The 20,202-nt window shown below is 36.2% G+C and overlaps 1 protein-coding gene across 4 annotated transcripts in view; it reads right to left on the bottom strand.

The window, feature by feature from the left end:
* Tenm3 (teneurin transmembrane protein 3) overlaps positions 1-20,202 on the bottom strand; it is a 585,882-nt gene that overhangs the window by 92,386 nt on the left and 473,294 nt on the right. For all 4 annotated transcript variants that reach the window (XM_048330896.1, XM_048330895.1, XM_048330894.1 and 1 more), the window contains 5 exons: positions 17,963-18,173; positions 17,503-17,604; positions 17,117-17,311; positions 15,793-15,993; positions 9,972-10,157 (listed from right to left, as the gene is read on the bottom strand). In XM_048330896.1, the coding sequence (XP_048186853.1) occupies positions 9,972-10,157; positions 15,793-15,993; positions 17,117-17,311; positions 17,503-17,604; positions 17,963-18,173 (895 nt within the window). The remainder of the gene's footprint in view (positions 1-9,971; positions 10,158-15,792; positions 15,994-17,116; positions 17,312-17,502; positions 17,605-17,962; positions 18,174-20,202) is intronic.

Below are 20,202 nucleotides of genomic sequence, written 5' to 3'. Positions count from 1 at the left end.
GCTAAAGTTGCAATAATGCATAAAAAGTTAACAGAAGAAGCCAAATGCCTGTGGCTCATGCCTGTAATCCTAGCTACTCAGGAGGCTGAGATCTGAGGATCTCGGTTCAAAGCCAGACCAGACAGCCCATGAGACTCTTATTTCCAATTAACCATCAGAAAACCGGAAGTACGCTAGCCTTGATTGGAAGAGCTAGGGACAGTGACCAGGCCCAGAGTTCAAGCCCTACGACTGACAAAAAAAGAAAAGAAAAGACAAAGTTAACAAGACTCTAAATAGCAAATCTGCAAATTGATGCTATATGGAATATAAAAGTAGAAATTGAGTGATTAAAATTTTTTCTTACGTAGTATTTGAGGTTAAAATATGATGGAGACATAACATCCAACTTATAAAGTTTCACAGTTAGATCAGATTTAGAGAGTTGATTACCCACTCACTCAGCAGGTTATGTTATAGAACACCAAGCAAAAGACTAACTTGGTCAAGATGTACAATTCTGCCCTTGCTTATAAGACTGGTTGTCATTAAGTTGAATTATGATTTCATGGCCTTTGTGATGCAATTGATTCATGTAAAGAAAAACAAGGCCTGGTGTGCAGTAGTTCATGCCTGTAATTCTAGCTTACTCAAGAGGTGGAGGTAGGAGGATAAGGGTCCAAAGCTGATTGGGCAATGCTGGTATTAGCATGAAACCCTAACTGAAAAACAGAGTACAACTAAAAAGGACTGGGTGCATATATAGGAGCTTGCCTAGCAAAGACAAAAGTTCTGTGTTCTGTTCCTAGTATCAAAAAGGAAAGGAAAGGAAAGAAGAGAGGAGAGAAGAGGTGAGAAGAAAATAAGAAGCAGCCAGGTGCTGGTGGCTCAGGTCTGTAATCATGCCTACTCAAGAGGCTGAGATCTGAGGATGACAATTTAAAGCCAGCCCAGGCAGGAAAGTCTGTGACCCCCTTATTTCCAACTAACCACCAGAAAATTGGAAGTGGAGTTGTGTTCAAGTGGTAGAGTGCTAACCTTGAGCAAAAGAACTCAGGGACAGTGCTCAGGCTCTGAGTTCAAGCTTCATGATCGACAAAAACAAGTAAAAAATTTTAAAAAGAGAAGAAAAAAAAAAGAAAAGCAAGCAAACCAAAGTAGTACCAAAGAACAACTCACACTGAAAAGCAAAGCCATGTGAAAGAGAGATGACTTATGACATCAACACTGATAGCTAGCTACCATTACCATGAACAACACAGCCACTTACCATTGAAGATCTTCTTTACAAAAATGAAACAGAATGTAACATTGTTAAGTAATAAAAGCAAACATTATCTTTGCAGCACTTAAAAAAGTACTGAAGTAGACACAGCACTGACAACCCCGTGCTTTAGAAAGGTCAGAGAAACTAGGTTTGCATTTGTAGAAAAGAGATTAAGTGACCTCATTTAGGAAAATACCAATTCTGAGGGGATTACGGAGGATAAAATACTGTATATAAAACTGTTAACTGATAAATTAGACTTGAATGAGAAAAATAATACCAAGAGGCCCCAAATGGATAGTAAGGTTATCTTAAGGAAAGAAATAGAAATGTGAAAACAAGCCTAGTTTCCAGACTGTGAGTAAAACACAGTCAGCTCTGTAGTGAGCTTGTGACATCAAACTTCTTGTCTGAATCACCAGCACTGAGGAGTGAGCAGGCCTTCAAGACCTTTCTGCAAGCTTTCTGGAAGGTTTTTCAGCCTGTCTGGTTGTCTACTGCCAACGAAGTCAGTTTAGGACAGTTCCTTTCCCTCAACACGATCACCCTAGCTCTCCTGCCAATGACAGGTCAAGAGGCAGCTTTAATTTTATTCAGAGTGCATTGGAAGAGGAAAGGATTCATTCTCTTTGCATGTAGTAAGCATTCTTATTTTGAGGGAGGAATTAGCAGACTAAAAATGATTCAGGAGGGAAAAATCAGTCCCCGTCCAGTATTATTATTCACTCATATATTCTAGTAAAAATAACCATAAATACATTCTCTCTATGGTGTATATTTTGTATACACCATACTTAGTGCTTTTCTATATGATCTCATGCATTTAATCACCTCAGTAACTCCATTAGGAAGGTACTTATTTCCATTCCCATGTCACAGGAATTCATGGAGGGTTGCCATGATTTTCCAAGATCATGCCAAGTGATAGAGCCAGGGACCAAGAGCAGGTTCAGGTTTTCTGGTTCTGAAACTTCTATAATTTAGGGGAGTTCTCTTTCTTTAAGGAAAAGAACACAACAATATACAAAATACTTTGTAAAAGGGAATTATTATTCTGGATGAGAAAATTTTTCAGGTGATAAATGCTTGAAAACCCAAATAACTTTTTTTTTTTTTTTTTTTTGGTGTCAGTCTGGACTTGAACTCAGGGTTTGGGGATTGTCCCTGACTTTTGTTGCTCAAGCCTAGTGATCTACCACTTGAGTCACAGCTCTACCTCTGTTTTTCTTTTTTCCTTTTTTTTTTTTTTTGTTGTTGTTAATTGAAGGTAAGTGTCTCATGGGCATTCTTGCTCAGGCTGGCTCAATTTCCTGAGATCTGTAATTCATTAAGTGCCTCACATGTCTCTAATCCACATTTTCCATATTCTTATAGGGCAACATTTACTCATTGATTGCCTTCTTCTATGACAATGATTTGGTAATATTTTCTGTAAGTAGAATAGAAGATAATACAGTCTTTCTTCAATGTGATACCCTAATATGATTTTCAATATTGACAGTTTCAAAAACTTCCATTTGCTTCAAAATTTGTTATTGCTAATGTCATGTAAATTTTTAGTATTGCTGTCGAATTTGGTGAGACTTTTATTGTGTAATAAACTGATTTTATGCACTCTGAATCAGCGACACTTATTAACTACTCTGTTTTGATGTCTTTTTGATGGACCATTTTCAATTTGATGTCATCTTTTGCCAGTGTGAGTATTTCATCATATAAACAATATTTCTCTAGTGGATTCATACAGATCAGTGCTACACCACGAAGCACAACTCATGCGACTTCCCACCCTGAGAGACTCTTTGAGGACTGTCGTGGATCTGTAACCTGCAAATACAGGGATTTTCATGAAAACTCCTCAAAAGCAAATGCCCCAACAGTAACTTATTTATAACTGTACGGCTCCCATTACCAAATATACTCCCAGAGCACAAGATTTCCATGTACGTTTTGATGAGAGGTTTGATATATGTGATGTCAAGAAAAATTCTGTTTCCTTACACACCAGCCTTATTTCTCCTCCCAAACCTACTTCTTGCACTTCTGTAGTGGCTTCCCGAGGGCCCGGCTATGTGAAATCATCACATACATTCTGATTTGGTACAGTCATATGTCTAGCAAGCCAGTGGGTGGTAGGAATGTTCCTGGAACATTCCTATTTTCTAGCTGAGGAAACTGAGGCATAGGGACTCTGATGCTTAGACTTTGACAGCTTCACAAGAAAGCTGTTTGGTCAGTGATGCAGGTCACATGACATTAGTGATTCGTTTCATACCCACTGTACCAGTGACAAAGGTTATCTGTAGGTATGATGTAGTACCTCATAATTTACTTGTTATGAAAGAATTATAAATGACATTTGAATAAGAAGGTAGAAAGATTTTGAAAAAAAAACTCGTATTTTTTTATGATTTTCAATTGCGGGAATTATATATATATGCATATGTATATATACATATATGTAGGTACATGTTATAAAAGTTACAAAGAATACCATTTGTAATTGAAATGAAATGTGTTTTTTTAAGGGTAATTTATTATTATTATTATTATTATTATTATTATTATTATTATTATTTTTGCCAGTCCTGGCCTTGAACTCAGGGCCTGAGCACTGTCTCTGGCTTCTTTTTGCTCAAGGCTAGCACTCTACCACTTGAGCCACAGCGCCACCTCTGGCCATTTTCTATATATGTGGTGCTGGGGAATAGAACCCAGGGCTTCATGTATATGAGGCAAGCACTCTTGCCACTAGGCCATGGTCCCAGCCCCCCCCCCCCCTTTTTTTTTGTTTGGTGCCAGTCTTGGGGCTTGAATTCAGGGCCTGAGTGTTGTCCCTGTGCTTAAGGCTAGGTAGGACTCTACCACTTTATCCACAGTTCTATGTTTGGCTTTTATGGTAGTTAATTGGAGATAAGAGTCTCATGGTCTTGCCTGCCAGGTCAATCCTGGCAATCCTCAGATCTTAGCCTCTTGAGTGGCTAGGATTACGATCATTACTTTTTCAAAATTGTCACTTATTTTTAATTTAACTATTAAAAAGACTAATCTTTCACCATTGTCTGAGATAAGAATTAGAACACCAAGCCTAAGCTTGTCCACACGGTAATTGTTTTGATTCCTCCACCCTCCATCCTGCCACCATATTGTTAGTAGGTAAGTCCCCAGCTGTGTGCATTTCATTTCCAACTTCTAATCTCGCATCCTAAAAACCCAGAGCAACTATGGTATTTAATATAAGTATGCTGAGTACAGTGTGTCTAAGTTTTGTCTGAGCAGACAAAGCATGTCTTTGTGATCATTAATTATCTTGTTTCCCAATGTACTAAAGAATTAGAATAAAAACAAATAGCTGGTCTTTTTGTAGCTTAAAGGAATTAGAATTTCCCCTAGGTCAAATTTCCATTTGAATTGCTGGAAAGTACATGGAAATCAATGTTGCTCAATAAATAGCTCTGTGTTTGAGACATTACTAGAAGAAAAATACCATAATATATTCCATCTTTCCTTCATCATCATGATTTTCAAAAACAATTCTCTAACCCCTAACAATAACACAACAGCTTCTTGTTAAACAATATTCATTGGATACTAGGTTAAATTTTATAACTGTGGGTAGAAATTTCATTAATTTAAAATACCTTCCTTGTACTGCTTTTTTTTTTTTTATAGGGTTGCACTATATAGTCTAACCATATATTGGCTTTGAATTTCCTAGGCTAGCCAGGCTAGCCTCCTGGCCCCTGACATCCTTGCCTCAGCCTCCTGCCTGCTGGAATTACAGGTAGACAGCATCACACCTGGTCCTTCTTTTACTTAAAGATCAATGTTGCTACCTCCTCCCTCATTCCCCCCTTTCCCCTCCCCCTTTCCCTCTTCCCCGATGAGTTGTTCAGTTGGTTTACACCAAACAGTTTTGCAAGTATTGCTTTTGTAGTCATTTGGCTTTTTATCCTTTGTCTCTTGATTTTGATATTCCCTTTCCCTTTCCTAGTTCTAATACCAGTACATACAGTTTCCAATGTACTCAGATAAGATACAATGATAGTGCGGATACAACCACTGGAAGGGGATACAAGAGGATCATCAACAATAGAAGCTAAAGTTTCACATGGCATGTTAAAAGTAATTACAACAGTGATATAACAAACAGTACAAGAAATGTACCCAAGGCCTAAGGAATGAAACTGTAACCTCTCTGTACATCACTTTGACAATAAATAAGAAAAAAAAAAGATCAATGTTGCCACTCAAAATGTTGTCTGGGCTGCATGCAGTTCATCTCATTTATACTTGCATGTATTGTATGCTACTATCTAAGCACTTTATCAAGTGCTACTTCATAGTATTTCATAGAATCCTAACAATCCTCTGCGGTACACAATATTCATATTTATAAAAGGAAAAACATACTTAGAGATGGTAAATGGGCTTGCCTCAGGTCACTCAATGGTTTAGCATAGACAGAACTGCAAAAGCTCTCAAACATTATTTTCCTTAAAAATCTCTTACAAGTATTAATTCTACATTTGAAAAGTTTGGGATAATAGTTAAGATAAAAATTAGAGTGAATTGTAGAACCAATTTAAAATGATATCTCAAAATTTGAAGGCCATTTTTATTATGCATTACTGTCTTTTACAAGGAATAGTGCATGTAGCACAGAAAAGATTTTCAGTAATTGTTTAATGGGGGAAATGAGTTAAATAACAGATGGAAAGCAACTGAGGGCGGCAAAATGTATTATCCCACAAAATAACCTCAATCATCCAGAGAGGTGAAGATGATTCCCTGCTGTACAAAAAAGAAAAGGTTAAATAAAATTAAGAGAAGAAAAAGAGTTCATTTTTAATGGACAATTCTAGTTCCTTTCTAAATATGGCAGAAATTATCATAGTTTAGAAGTTCCAACAAACTTCAGTGGGTCTTTCATGTAGGCTTAGTATCCAAGAGACTTAAATTTTGGGGATAGGAAGAAAGGTTAATACATACTCCCCTTCAAAAATTTTTCTCAAGCCCATAAAAAGAATAAGCAAACTTCCAATGTTTCACACTATGCTACTGTTAAAGCTTATTGGAATGGAGATGAAAAACTGGTGTGTGTGGGGAGCTTGTTCTAAGTTTAAACATGCTTTTCATTCTGAGATTCTTTTTTATACCACCAGTACCCTGTGATATAAGTCCATTTTTTCCTTTGCTATCCCTGGGAGAAGTGGAAAACGTCAATCAGCCTCCAAAAGATACTTCTCTAGAGTACAGATGGGCAGCTGAGTCTCCTTCTTTTATAATAATACTCCTGGCTTAATAACAACCAGAGTTAACATTCTCCCTTTCAGATCTCAATCTCATCCAATGTGTCCCAATATAGACAGCATTAGAGGCAAATATTTTCAACAAATACTAATCATAATGGTTTGATTGCATGTTAGTAGTAGTCAAAATTTGATACTTAGAACTTGTCATTGTCTATGACATTTAGTTAGCATGGAATTCTGCCTACAACAGCTATTCTTCAGAGGTTGGAACCATACTTGATTTTATGGCCAATTAATTGCAACCATAGGCCAATACTTCCTTTATTCCCTCCCTCCCTCCCTCCCTCCCTCCCTCCCTCCCTCCCTCCCTCCCTCCCTCCGTCCCTCCCTTCTTTCCTTCCTTCCTTCTTTTTCATAGTAGGATTTGAACTCAGAGCCTCATGCTTGTTAGGTCAGCTCTCTAGCACTCAATCCATACTCCAAGCACTCTTTTAAGAAATAAGAAAAGAGGAGCCAAATGAACTGGGTATTATTTACATGGTTGTAGATACTAGACCCACTTTAAACCCATTAACAGTAAAGTGTTACTTAGTTCATAACTCATAATGTCACAGTTCATAGATTTGTCCTTGACTCACCTCAACCTTTACAGTGTAGAAATGACCATAAACTAGTCTAATTATATGAACTATTATTTATAAATTATTAATTATATTTAACACATTTTAACTTGCATCTGGATTAAAAACTGTCTTTAAATAGTTGTTCAAAGGGGTGTCAATTTAACATGTCAATTTGAATACAGTGCAGCTTGATCAATGTCACCATTTCCATCCAAAATATTATTTTTTTCCATCATATATTGTTGTTAGTGTTAAACTCTGTTAATAGTAGGATGGGGTTTATTTGATGTGGTTCACTCGCATAACTTTACATTTTCTTATGAAAGGGCCCAGTAAGGCACTTATTAGTAGTGCCTTCTGGGTGATATCTACTTTAATCATAATATCGCTAAGTAGATTTTGCCTTGTCTTATTTTTTATTTGTATCTATCATTATAATCTAAGCCAAGAAAGGAGGACAGGGGACAATAATAAGGAAACTGCTGATGAACATGTCTCATTTGTTGGACCCATGATTTATAATGAGAGGAAACATGCACACACTAATAAAACTGTCAGGATAGAAACTTTTCAGGTAGAAGCTTTTCAGTGAATATTCAAAATTTATAACTAGTTCACTAACAACATGTCCCTAGTTCTATGAAAAGATGAACAGAGTATATGAAAACATGATAAGATGACTAATGAATAGTCGCTGCTTTCTATTGCAAAACTTCTGTTTGGTTCTAACTGTTTAATTTCTCTTCCATCTCCTTTTCAATTAACTTTCCTGCTCGAATTCAATGACAAGACACATAATATGGAGAAAGAAGAAAATCTTGCTAATTTATGAGTCTTCTTTCATAAAGTGGCAGTGCCTTTCAGCCAGATACTTAAGTGTCAGAATTGGGAAGAAATCCATAGAATGGTACTCATCCAAATGAAAAGACACCGCAGTTTCCTGGTTGTCTCATAAATGGCCCCTTAGGTTTCATTGTAGACATAAACTCAGTCAGCAAGTACACAAGGGAAACGAAACTGGATCTTCATATGCCAAAATTTGGAATAATTAGCAAAAATAACCTTTTTAAGGGTTTCTACAGCTCTTAAAAGGCTCACATTCAAGATTTATTTTCAAATGAAGCAGCTCCCATGTTGTTATTCATATGGAGTATAAAGGCAACAAAATTAATGAAAACAATACAGAATGTAATTGTTAACCTGACAAGATATCTTAAAATTCTGCTACAAATAAAAATCGTGTTTTGAAACAACTAGTTCAAAAACAGCCGGTCTGTTGTGAGTTGGTGGTTGGTAAGCAAATGTGTCTGTGGCTTTTCTGCTACATACTGTAGTTTTCAAAGCTACAGAATAAGTAGGGAGCTATGCAACCTCACTCTATCAGCTAAAATTAGTCTGTGGTGACTTCACAAAACAAGGATATTTTCCCCTGATCTCCTTGTGACATAAGGGCATTCTGTGATTTGGGGCAGGAAGCAGTTCCCTCCAGAGGAGAAATATTGCATTGTGTGCAGTACACTCATAGGAAGATACATGACTCCTGCTTACCAACTCTTTAATGTAGTTCTTGTGAAGAGCATGCTGCGATGACCCTATGAAGTCCCTCTCAACGAGTAGAGAAGGGAAATCCTGTTCCCTACAGTGAGGGTGTGCACTCTGAGAGTGTTCTAAATATGTGCATCTGCAGCCAACATCAGCACAAACTATGGGCTATCCCACCTTAGCGAGAAAGCTCACATTCAACAATGAGGCCTTCAGGATGATGTGCAGCTAAGATAGCCTGCTGGATAGCCTGCTATCCAGTGGACACAGCAAGCCTGACGTGCAGGAGCTTGCAGGGCTGGTAGGCATCTGGAAATTTGGATGTGCATTAGACTGATCATGTTATCTTGCCCACCTGGAGCTCTAAACATTTTTCTTTTCTGAGACTTGGTGGTCACAGTAGACAGATTGTTTCCTTGAGAAGAAAAACCTTGGATTCTTGAGTACTCACATGAGCTTCCCTTAGAAGAAATGTTGATACCCTTTACTGCTAGAGAAAGGAGCATGGTACATGTGATTTCTCCAGGAGGGAGAGAAAAAAAACATGAAAAAAAAAAAAAGAAGCCTGGGAGTGGACTTGCCTCACATGCTATTTCTCCCACTTTCTGATGTGTAATAAACTGATTCCAACCACCTTGAGTCCCTGAGTCTTCGGTGGAGCATCATATGTAGGGGTGAGGGTATGACCCTTGAAACAGATGTCAGATAGGGTCCAGAAGGATCTATGTAGAGTTCACAATAACGCGGTGTATTTAAAAGAAATTGAAACCATTTTAAAGTAAACTAACAGTGCAATGGCATTGTGGAGCATTAAGAAGTAATATTCAATGAAGACAGGTCATAGCTGTTGGGCCAGCGGTCAACAGTGCTGTGAATATGCCAATTTGTAGCACAGTAAATGCACAGCTTATAAGTAGAAATTAAATTTCCTTTACATGAGTCAATTTTTCACAATAAGATAAAATAAAATCCTATCTCTTACTAACAACCGATTGTCCTAAATACAAACAAACTACCATTAGAAAATTATAAACAAAAATAATTATAATTATAAACAAAAATATAGTAAGGAAAATTACAAAAAAAATAACAAGAAGAAACAAGCTTTCTCCAAGTTTTAAAACAGCCAGTAGTCTGAGTTCTTTTGCAGTAGATGGAGGAGAGCTGCAGAAGTGCAGTCTAGGGCTGGGGGTAGCTCAGAGGTAGAGCCGACAGCCTGGCTGGCATAAACAAGGCCCTGGCTTTGATCCCAGGCAAAGCAAAAGCAATGAAGTAGATGAACAAATGAAAGTGCGGTTGGCCTACCGATAGTGCAATGCTCCCCGTTCCATCCCTGGCTGCACTCGCACTTGCCGTCCTTGCAGGTCCCATGTTCGGCACAGCGGGGGTGGCATGCTCTCTGATTGCACGCTGGGCCTGTCCAGCCCTCCTCACAGCGACAAGTGCCCCCCATGCAAACACCGTGCGAGCCGCAGTCCACAGAACAGATTTCTGTATTCAAAGACAGGAGGGGGAAAGTAGCAGGGGGTCAGAAGGAGAATTAATGAGGAGAACTACATCTTACACATGTGCAAGTGAAACATCATCTCCCACAATGTGTTCCTATATGGAAGTTATTTCAGCACTGATGAATGGAATCATCAGTGGTAGAACTGTATGTTCTTATCTGCCATTGAATGTTATATGCGGTTGTAATGGTGCCTAAAATATACATGTGATTCTGTTGGGAATAATCTCTTACTTTGTATATAAGGATATTTTATATATGAAATGTTATGGATGTAGAATAGTTGTATTCATGTATAAATAGCCAGGAATATGTCTTCTAGCCAAGAAAACATACACTCACACCAAAATAATATATTATCTCAGTGTCTAATTATCTCAAGCATCTAGCAGGAATTGGATTTCACACATTTTATAAGAACTGAAAAGGAGTATTTCTCATGTGCAAATATTGAGAGTAGTAGTTATACATACATATGTATATAAAAATTAAATTACCTGTAATTCTACTATACATGTATATATAGACTATATATACTACATATGATATATACTCTATATCTTTATATACTATATGTATACAGACTATATATACTATATATCTATATATGCTATATGTCTATATATACTATATATAGTAGAATTATAGGTAATTTAATTTTTCATTATTCTTTTCTATAGTAAAAAAGAAACCTGCTTGTTAAAAAAGGGACTATTTCTAATGCCAGTATTTAAATTTTTAATTTTCAAAAACTTTCATTAAGAAAATTTTTTGAATTATATTAGCTTGCTCCAGACATGTAGACATACTGGTTAAATAAAAGAAAGTGTTGATTTTCCTTTTAGTAAGTTTTTATAATTGATAACTACAAACTGCTTAGCCCACATAATGGAAAATTTAATAGTAGATATATAACAACTGATTGTCATGTGACAAACCAAGGGTTTTTTTTTGTTTTTCTTTTTACCTATGGGATTACTGAGTCTGAGTGACCAAATGACTTTAAAAACTAACACTAGTTTAAGCCTTTAAAAAGAATTCAGATGTTGAAGTACTTTTAATTTTTTCCAATAAAGCTTTCTTAAGAGGTTTGTTTTTTACTACGTTTAACTTAGAAAGGAGGTGAGAGGAATGGAGAAGGAACTTAGAAAGGTATTTTATTTTTTATTCTTTAAATAAGAGTTAATAGTACATTTTGTTCTAAGTTTGTAAGACAGCTATTGAGTTTTGGTTTTCTTGCAGAAACAATAATGACTTAGAATAAAAGCCAGAAACCATTTCTCACACGCTCTAAAGCAGACTATGGTCTGTTTCCTTTAAATTAAAAAATACATAAATTACTTGTTATTTTTTATTTATACAAGCTATATACTTGTACCTCTCTATTTCCTAAGTTACATTTCTTTGACACTGTTAATTCTGTATTTCACAGGATAATGTGAACCACCGTATTAAGGCACCATGGGAATTTTAACATTTCTTTTTTCTTTCTTTTTCTTTTCTTTTTTTCTTTTTTTTTTTGCCAGTTCTGGTGCTTGGACTCAGGGCCTGAGCACTGTTCCTGGCTTCCTATTTGTTCAAGGCTAGCGCTCTACCTCTTGAGCCACAGAGTCACTTCTGGCTTTTTTCCTATATATATGGTGCTGAGGAATTGATCCCAGGGCTTCATGTATGCAAGGCAAGCACTCTACCACTAGGCCATGTTCAAAGCCCCCTTAACATTTCTTATAAACTACACTGAGGACTACTAATTAGGAGCTGGAGAAGGTCATAATAGTAATGTGTGTGTGTGTGTGTGTGTGTGTGTGTGTGCATGTGTGTGTTCATGTGCACACACCACATTTTTTATTGCCTTTGAATTAAATTTTTGATTAAGAGATCCAAAAAGATTTGATTAACTTCAGAGCAACATAACATCAACTCAGCTTCAGAAGAGACGTTTCTTTCTGAGATACCTTTATTCAATCTAATCAATTTTTCATTAGGGTGAAGGTGTTTATCAGCATTTAGCACACTGGCTTTGAGCAAGGTGCGTCAATCTTTGTAATGAACTTATTAATTAGAGTTAATTTAATTGAAGTGGAATTGAAGGGCTAATTAATGGACAAACTGCTGATGAAGATAGGAGGAAAGCTCTTTCGCTTTCAAACCTATAAAATTTCGAATGGAAATAATTCATTTTTCTCTTTTAGCAGCTTAACCAAATGTTTCTTTAGATGTAAAATCTACTCTATTAAATTGAGACATCTGAAGGTCATTTCCACTACAACAAAAGAGGAAGCTATGAAAGTGTTTCCTTTAGTATTTATTTAGTTAGAAAATCACAATTATAATGATTTCTTTTTTTAAATTTTTATTGTAAAGGTGATGTAGAGTGGGGTTACAGTTACATATACTAAAAATACATCTTTAAGCCACACATGTAAACTAACAATAATTTTTACAAGCTTTGCACAAGAAAGGTATGGCAGCCATATTAAGCTGAGGCATATGAGATGAGGTATTTTGTCAGGGTGAGTACAAGCATGTTTGAGATATTTACTATTAATTCCAAAGAAGTGTTCTATTTCACAGCTAGTAGCATAAGGTGTTTATTCGGGAGTTATTTCTGTTCTTAGAACAGTACTGTTAGTCATTACTCAACTCAAAGTACTGAGAGTTTAATGCAAGTCAATTTCTGTTTTGCATTGGGACATAGAAAGGAAAAGAATAAGAATTCCACTTATTACACTAAACCAGCAAATTTTTGTATATGATAAAAATTTCAACTAATAATTAAATCAGCATGAACAATCTTAAACCTAAATGTGTACACTAACATACGATTTTGATGGCTAATTTGATCTTTTAATTAACATTTGTTTATATTTTTGCTATTCATAGCAAGATGACTTTATGAAGAAGAAAGAATTGCGGCTTGTGACATTTATTATCAATTACAAACTACTCTATAAAATAATAAAAGTAATGTAATAATTTTTCATAAAACAGAAAAGCAAGTGTTCTTACTTGGAAAAGGATGAGCAGAATGACTATATTTCAAGTGAATATTACTATATACCTATTATTATACCTACTTTACAGAGGAAGACATATGAAACCTTGCTTTATTGCATGAATAATTATCTCTAATATAATTGGACAGTTTTGTGTAATGCATGTTTTAGTATACAAGCTGGAAATGCCTATTTTCATTCTTATAAAATATATTTCTAAGAAAAGAGAAACAAATCAAGTCAATATCTTAAAGAATGACACTGCCTGGTACCAGTAGGTCATATCTATAAATCCTAGCTCCTCAGGAAGCTGAGATCTGATGATCAGGATTCAAAGCCAGTCCAGGAAGGAAAGTCTATGAGACTTTTATCTTCAACTAACCAGCAAAAAGCCAGAAGTGGAGCTCAAGTGGTAGAGCACTAGCCTTGAGCCAAAAAGCTCAGGGACAAGGCCCAGGCCCTGAGTTCAAGCTCCAGGATGCACACAGATAGAGACAGAGACAGGCAGACAGGCAGGCAGGCAGACAGACAGCAGACAGGCAGACACACACACACACACACACACACACACACACACACACACACACACACACACACACACAGTAAATGCTGGTTGATGGAGAGCTCCTAAAACTTTTTATTGAAAGAGAAAGGCTAAAATTTCAAGACTCATTTTATGTTTTATTCTTACTTATCTTACACCTATTATTTTTACTTTTTTTGTATTGGTCCTGGGGCTTGAACTCAGGCCCTGGGCACTGTTCCTAACTTTTTATTTTTGTTCAAGGCTAGTGCTCTACCACTAGAGCCACAGCTCTACTTCTGGCTTTTGGGGGGAGTTAGTTAGACTAGAGTCTCATGGATTTTTCTGCCCAGCTGGCTTAGAACCATGATCCCTTATATCTGAGCCTCCTGAGTATCTAGAGTTACCCTGCTCTGAATCATCTTTTAAACTAAACCCCTAAAATAAGGCCCAACTTAATTTTTACCTCAAAAAATTCTTCCTTTCACACTATCTCATGTCCATAATAATATTTCTCCCATCTATACCTTTGTTAATAGTAGTGTCAGTATTGGTGGCGGTGCAAGCTATATTTAGAATTTATTATTAAAATATTATATAATGTTTGTATGCATTCATGGCATATATTAAATGTTTATATGTTATACTAAATATTTTTGTTTTATTCTTTGAGACAGGGTCTTACCAGGCTAGCCTAGTTCTGACAACCCTCCTGCATCGGCATTCTGAGTATTAGAACTATAGGTATGTGCTACCATATCTAGATTGTGCCAAGTATTTTATATGCATTAGTCTCACTAATTCCCATATAATCTGTATGGAGAATACTGCATGATTTTACAGATAAGTATACTGAGCTATACAGTAATTTTCCAAAGGCTATATAACCACAAAGCAAAGTGGCTATAAACCCAGGCACACAACAGTCTACCTCTTAAGGACCTTCTAATAGTGCATCGTAGTAAGAAATATCCTCCCACTTCACTCCAGATTACCATGCTTAAGTGAAGGCAAGAAATGTTAATAAAAATCTCCTTGAAAACTTTCTTATTCATCAAAGCAGGTCATTCTTTCAAACTGAGCATGTTACTCATGTTACTCTGTGAAACACTTGATATAATATGAAACGAATATACTGGATTGTAATTATTTCACATATGTTCACCTTATTTCTGTAATTAAACTGTAATCTCTTAGGCTACAATAGCATCTTTTCAAACTGTGTGACTAATGAGCAGGAATATTATGAAATTAGCCCATGAGTTGCAACTAGCACTAAAACACACACACACACACACACACGCATACACACACACACACACAAAAAAAAAACTAGTGGCTCACACCTGTAACCCTAGCTACTCAGAAGTTTTGTCTTTTTCCGGGTTTCTACCTGAAAAAAAATCAATGTGTAAAATTTTCATGTCAGTTATGTGTGTGTATATATACATATGGTAGACCACAGTGTAATGATGTGTTTATGACTATGATTCAGGCTTAAAAAATCTTTGAAAGGCACTGTTTTAGAGGGTAAGCAGAATTCTTTTATTTGTATACTGCCTATCACATTTTCATGCACATAGTAAATGCTTAGTAGCAACCTGGATGATTGAATAAAATTACTATCATTTCTATTATGATCATTTTATTACAATAAAAATTCAATGTTGAAACATTTTTCATTTTACATATATATGCATGTATACATATATGCATACATACTTTTTTTTTTAAAAAAAACATGTTAGGCTGACATCAAAGAACTGTAAAATGAGGCTTCCCTGTTCATAGCGATTACTTAAATTTCCATGCTGGTACGTGCTAGAGGGAGTCTAGCTTCAATTAGTAGTTCTATAAAGTGAGAATGAGAAGCCAGGTGAAAGATTATTCTTACTAACAATACCAGAGAAATTTTTATTAACAAATCAATTATGTGTGTTTCTTTTCAACAAGTATATTTCATTAATTTTACTACTTATACCTGTAACTAAGAATGATCACTTTGCTATGATTTTGATGAAGTTAATACATGTATTTTTAAATATCCTAATCTTTAGCTAAGCTATGGCAAGCATTTGATTGCTTATTTATAACTCTCACCGTTTGAGCAGTCTGGGCCAGTCCAGTTAGGGTCACAAGTACAGGAGCCACTTTCCTGAAGATATGTCCCGTGACCAGAGCACTGGTCAGGACACATGGTCTTCAGGATTTCACAGTTGCTACCGCCCCATCCTGGGTTACAGTGACATTCCCCATGTATACAAACTCCATGATTCGAACATCCAGGGTCTAGACAGTCAGCTAAACAAAAAAGAACAGTCAAGAAAACAAAAAAGAACAGTTTTTTTTTTAAATCTGGAAGATATCTTAATACAAGCAAAAATTTAAAAAAAAATCCTAATCGAATTCCTACAAATATTTTAGATAATCAAATACCTAGCTACCATTTTCAGGAAGCTGCTTCTGAAAATGCAAAGAGTTGTAATACAATAAAGCACTGAGAACTAGCCCAATGCCATTTAGGTAACTGAGACTCTTGCAAGGACTTGTGATTTTTCATGAATTATACAAATATGATCTTGAGGTTTCAGATGATTGCTCTCTGTTCTGCCTGATCAGAGGAATAAGTATTGCCTTTTCTATAACAAAATCTGTATCAGCTGACCTAATCCATGACCACGAAACACTGACAGCTGTATGGTAGCCTCAAATTGTTTGAGAAATAAATGAGTTGCATACTCTCTATCCTTCTTAATTCACTTTAATGTGCTTTAGATGATGAGATTTAATTTAGCAATTTGACTCAATAAAACTTTACACTTGTAGGGTCAATGGCCTGAAAATTTAATTCCAGAGACTTAATTGCATTACTTTGTGAGTGCAGATCAATAAAATCAATTTGATTGAAGAATGGAATGGAAATAGTGCTTTTAAAAAAAACAATTTAACTGCTTTACACTATAGTTTCTTGACTCTTATCATTACATGTAGTCACAGAATAAATCCATGATTTTGTTACTTTTTTCATTAGTGCATTATGTTCACTTATTCTTGAGAGGTGCCAAAATGCTAGATTTAGAAGCTGGTATCTTTGTGAAAAATTGTAAGAGGAACAAAACAAAACAAAACAAAACAAAGTAGGAGTCAACTGTTGTTTTCAAGGCACCAATGTTTGCTTTGATTTTCTCAGCGTAAAGAGAATTATGTGTGCTACCGAAAAAAGTGCAATAGAGAGAGTTCTCTGGTGTTTGCTCTTTTTATTAGTTAAGATGGGACTAACACCCAGAAATAAGGAAATCAAAATTATTTTCCTAAAGAGGCATGTAAGAAGAGAAGTTCACATTCTGCTCAACTGCAGATTACAGACATAATCTTTTTCTTTAGGAAGAGAACAATGGAGTTCTGTAAATATTGACATGTTTACCTTCTTCACAATTTTCTCCTTTGTATCCTGAGTTGCAAGCACAAGAGCCCATGATACAAATCCCACGACCCCCGCACTGTGGGTCAATGCACTGGGTCGTCGGCACATCACACTCCGTGCCCTTCCAGCCACTGAAACACAGGCAGCGGCCCTTGGAATACTGCCCGTTGCCACTACATAACACAGGACAGGCTGCTGTGAAATAAAACACGACAGGAGAATGAACAGCCACATTTTCCTTCAAGCTTTCAAAAGAAAAGACAAAGCACCAGAACAAGCAATACGCGAGTTTCCCCTTCTTTCTTCCTTGTCTTGCTAGTTTTCTGAATTAGGTGTTGCTACAGCTCATTTATATCGGCTTAAGAAAAAGAATCTGACTTGCATACCTCTTGAACAATCTGGACCCAGAAATCCTGGAAAACAATGGCAAGTTCCAGAAACACACTCCCCATTTCCATGGCAATTCCGGGGGCATTCCACCACTGACTCTGTAGAAGAGAGAAAGAAGGGACGGTTATTGTCGATCCTCCCTTTTGCAAAACAGATATGGTCACTTTGATCAGCTTAGCTAGGTATTGAAGGAAGAAGGAAAATTCCCCACAGCCCATCAATGACAGCCATCTATACTAGATAACTTGAATAGCAAAGCAGAGCAGATTTTAAAGTCTTTTCACGATTTTCTCTCTTCTTCCAAAAGTAACTGCAAATGGATATTTTGTAATTAAATATAAATCACATGTCACGTGGGCTTTACCCAGTCTAGAAACCACTAAAAATTGGTTAAGATAATTTAGTTTCTATTCAACACATAGCCAGGAAAAAAGATGCTCTGAAAAGGGTTCTTACCTATTACAATGGTATTAAAAGACACCTGTTCTGGATTTTTCCCATCGTTATAAAAAGCTAGATGCCAGATCCCAGAATCTAAATACTGGATAAAGCCTGCCTCGTGAAGACTGACAGATCTCGCCTGGCGACCGGCTCTTTCAGACTCCACCAGATTCCTCTGCTCTCTGGCAATCAACCTGCTGCCGTCCAGGAGCTCCACAAAATCATACTGGGGATAAGGATAAGGAGCAATGTTAGTAGCCAGAAATATAACAGTGTAGTTGTTATCACTCTTTCCTTTTCTTCTTCAAGTGTTTCTCTGTTGTGAACCAATGCAACGTTAGAAAAGAAGTTACTGAGTGGCAGGCTTCCAATGGTAGAAGCCTACACACAGCATTTACAAAAGATGAGGAGAATTAGTGCTGCCACCATTGTTTGGTTTAAACTTTTCAGGTCATTTCTTCCCTTGTTGAGTGATAGGAGGTTAAGTTTTATTCAGGTTCTCCTGACTGATAAAAGGTTTGATGAGCTTAGACAGTTTGGGGTATGAACATAAAATGTATCCCAAGTTACATTCCAAACTGGTAAGCTTTTTATCTATGTATTTATTATTGTTATACGCCAAGCTGGTAAGCTATCTTACTTATTTGGTATTTTTTTCTCTTTCCAATTTAATGCTCATTTAGTAACAACATTCGTTGGGTCTTCACTTGGCTAATGGGGTTATTTTTCGGCCTCATAGCAACCCCTCAGACAGGAATTAGTAGTTACATGATGAAGGAAATGACTCCTAAGGTACTCAGAGTCTGATATCCAGAGCACTGTGAATCCAGGTGTAGCTTTTTCCACAGCTAGGGTCACTGGACTATGACTCTCTTGTCACCCTGATGTAGGTATTCTAAATCTCATGGAAGGACCAAGAAGTTTTTGCTTAGATATGCTCAGATTAAAAGCAGGGAACAAGTGTCTTTACATATCTGATCAAAAGTTTATGAAATTCAATGCTAGAGAAGTTTGAAAGGATAACAGGGGCCCATGATCTTGCTATGAATAAGAAAGTTTTAGTAAAGCAAAGTTTTATTTTAGTTCAATTAATCATAAACATTAGTGCTTGGTAGATTTAAACTTTTAGATTTTAAACTGTGGAATGTGACTGGCAACACTGGGGTAAAATTTTATTTCCAGACAATATAGTCAATATATAAAACACTGAAAATGCTTCCTAATGCTGTCAATAAACATTTTGGATAATAATTTCTTTAAATAGTGATTTGATTGGAACGTAGGTTGCCCCCATTCTGTCCCTATTCCTCTCCACCCCCACTTGAGGGCTTGAAAAATTAATATTAAAAATAGTGATTTAGTTCCTATAGACTGTAAACCAATTTCGTTTTGTTCTCAGAATATGTTTATGTCGAAATGCTACCTATTTATCATATTTATAGTCCTATAAGCATGAATCAATAATAGTTTACTTTCTGATATTCCTTACATGAAATTTCATTAGAGGTACACTTGAAAGATAACAGAAATCTCTTAGTTCAATCAAATCGGAACAAACCTAGTTGTTAGGATTTCTGAGAACTGTAGCTAAATTGACTGCCACTGTATAGATCATAGATGTCTAATGTTACATTTAGAGATAATTTAGAATATCTACTTTAGGTTTTGGCTTATTAAGTCTTTAGTTAAATGTAAAATTATCCTTTGGTCTTTGGTAGTAAAAAAAAACCCCTCTGCATATTACATCATTCAGCTATGAGAAATAAGATGCCAAAGGGAGTAACTTGATTTATACTCCCATTTTTTCCCATTTGTTTCTTACAAGGATGAAAATAATGACAGACATGGTAGTTAACTATAAAAATGTCACTGGAATTCTATTTTCTAGTGATCAGAGTAGAATTAACCCAGCAATTGTGGGAAGAATCTGTCTCAGATAACTCATTCATTTACTTATGGGGCAGATTTAAATATTTCAAAGTAACAGGGAAAAGTTCATTTTTATAGACTAATGCATATAAACACCTTTGGTCACTAATATAAAACACAGTAACTGAAGACGTGATAGAGAAAACTTTGAATTTTAAGTAGTCCTCCAAGCTCATCATCTTAATCATTACCTTTATTTCAGATATCACTCTTACCAGCATATTATGAATAAGGAATCGGGCTGGGAGATATACATGCTGGCTCTGGTAGGTCGGAGCTGACTGTTTTTGAATATCTACCTAGTTTTGGGGGACATTTCACACTGG

Source organism: Perognathus longimembris, chromosome 21 (genome assembly GCF_023159225.1).
Source record: "Perognathus longimembris pacificus isolate PPM17 chromosome 21, ASM2315922v1, whole genome shotgun sequence".
Classification (NCBI taxonomy): domain Eukaryota; kingdom Metazoa; phylum Chordata; class Mammalia; order Rodentia; family Heteromyidae; genus Perognathus; species Perognathus longimembris.
The sequence above is the reverse complement of the archived record's forward strand: the minus strand, read 5'-3'. Positions and strand labels throughout refer to the sequence as shown.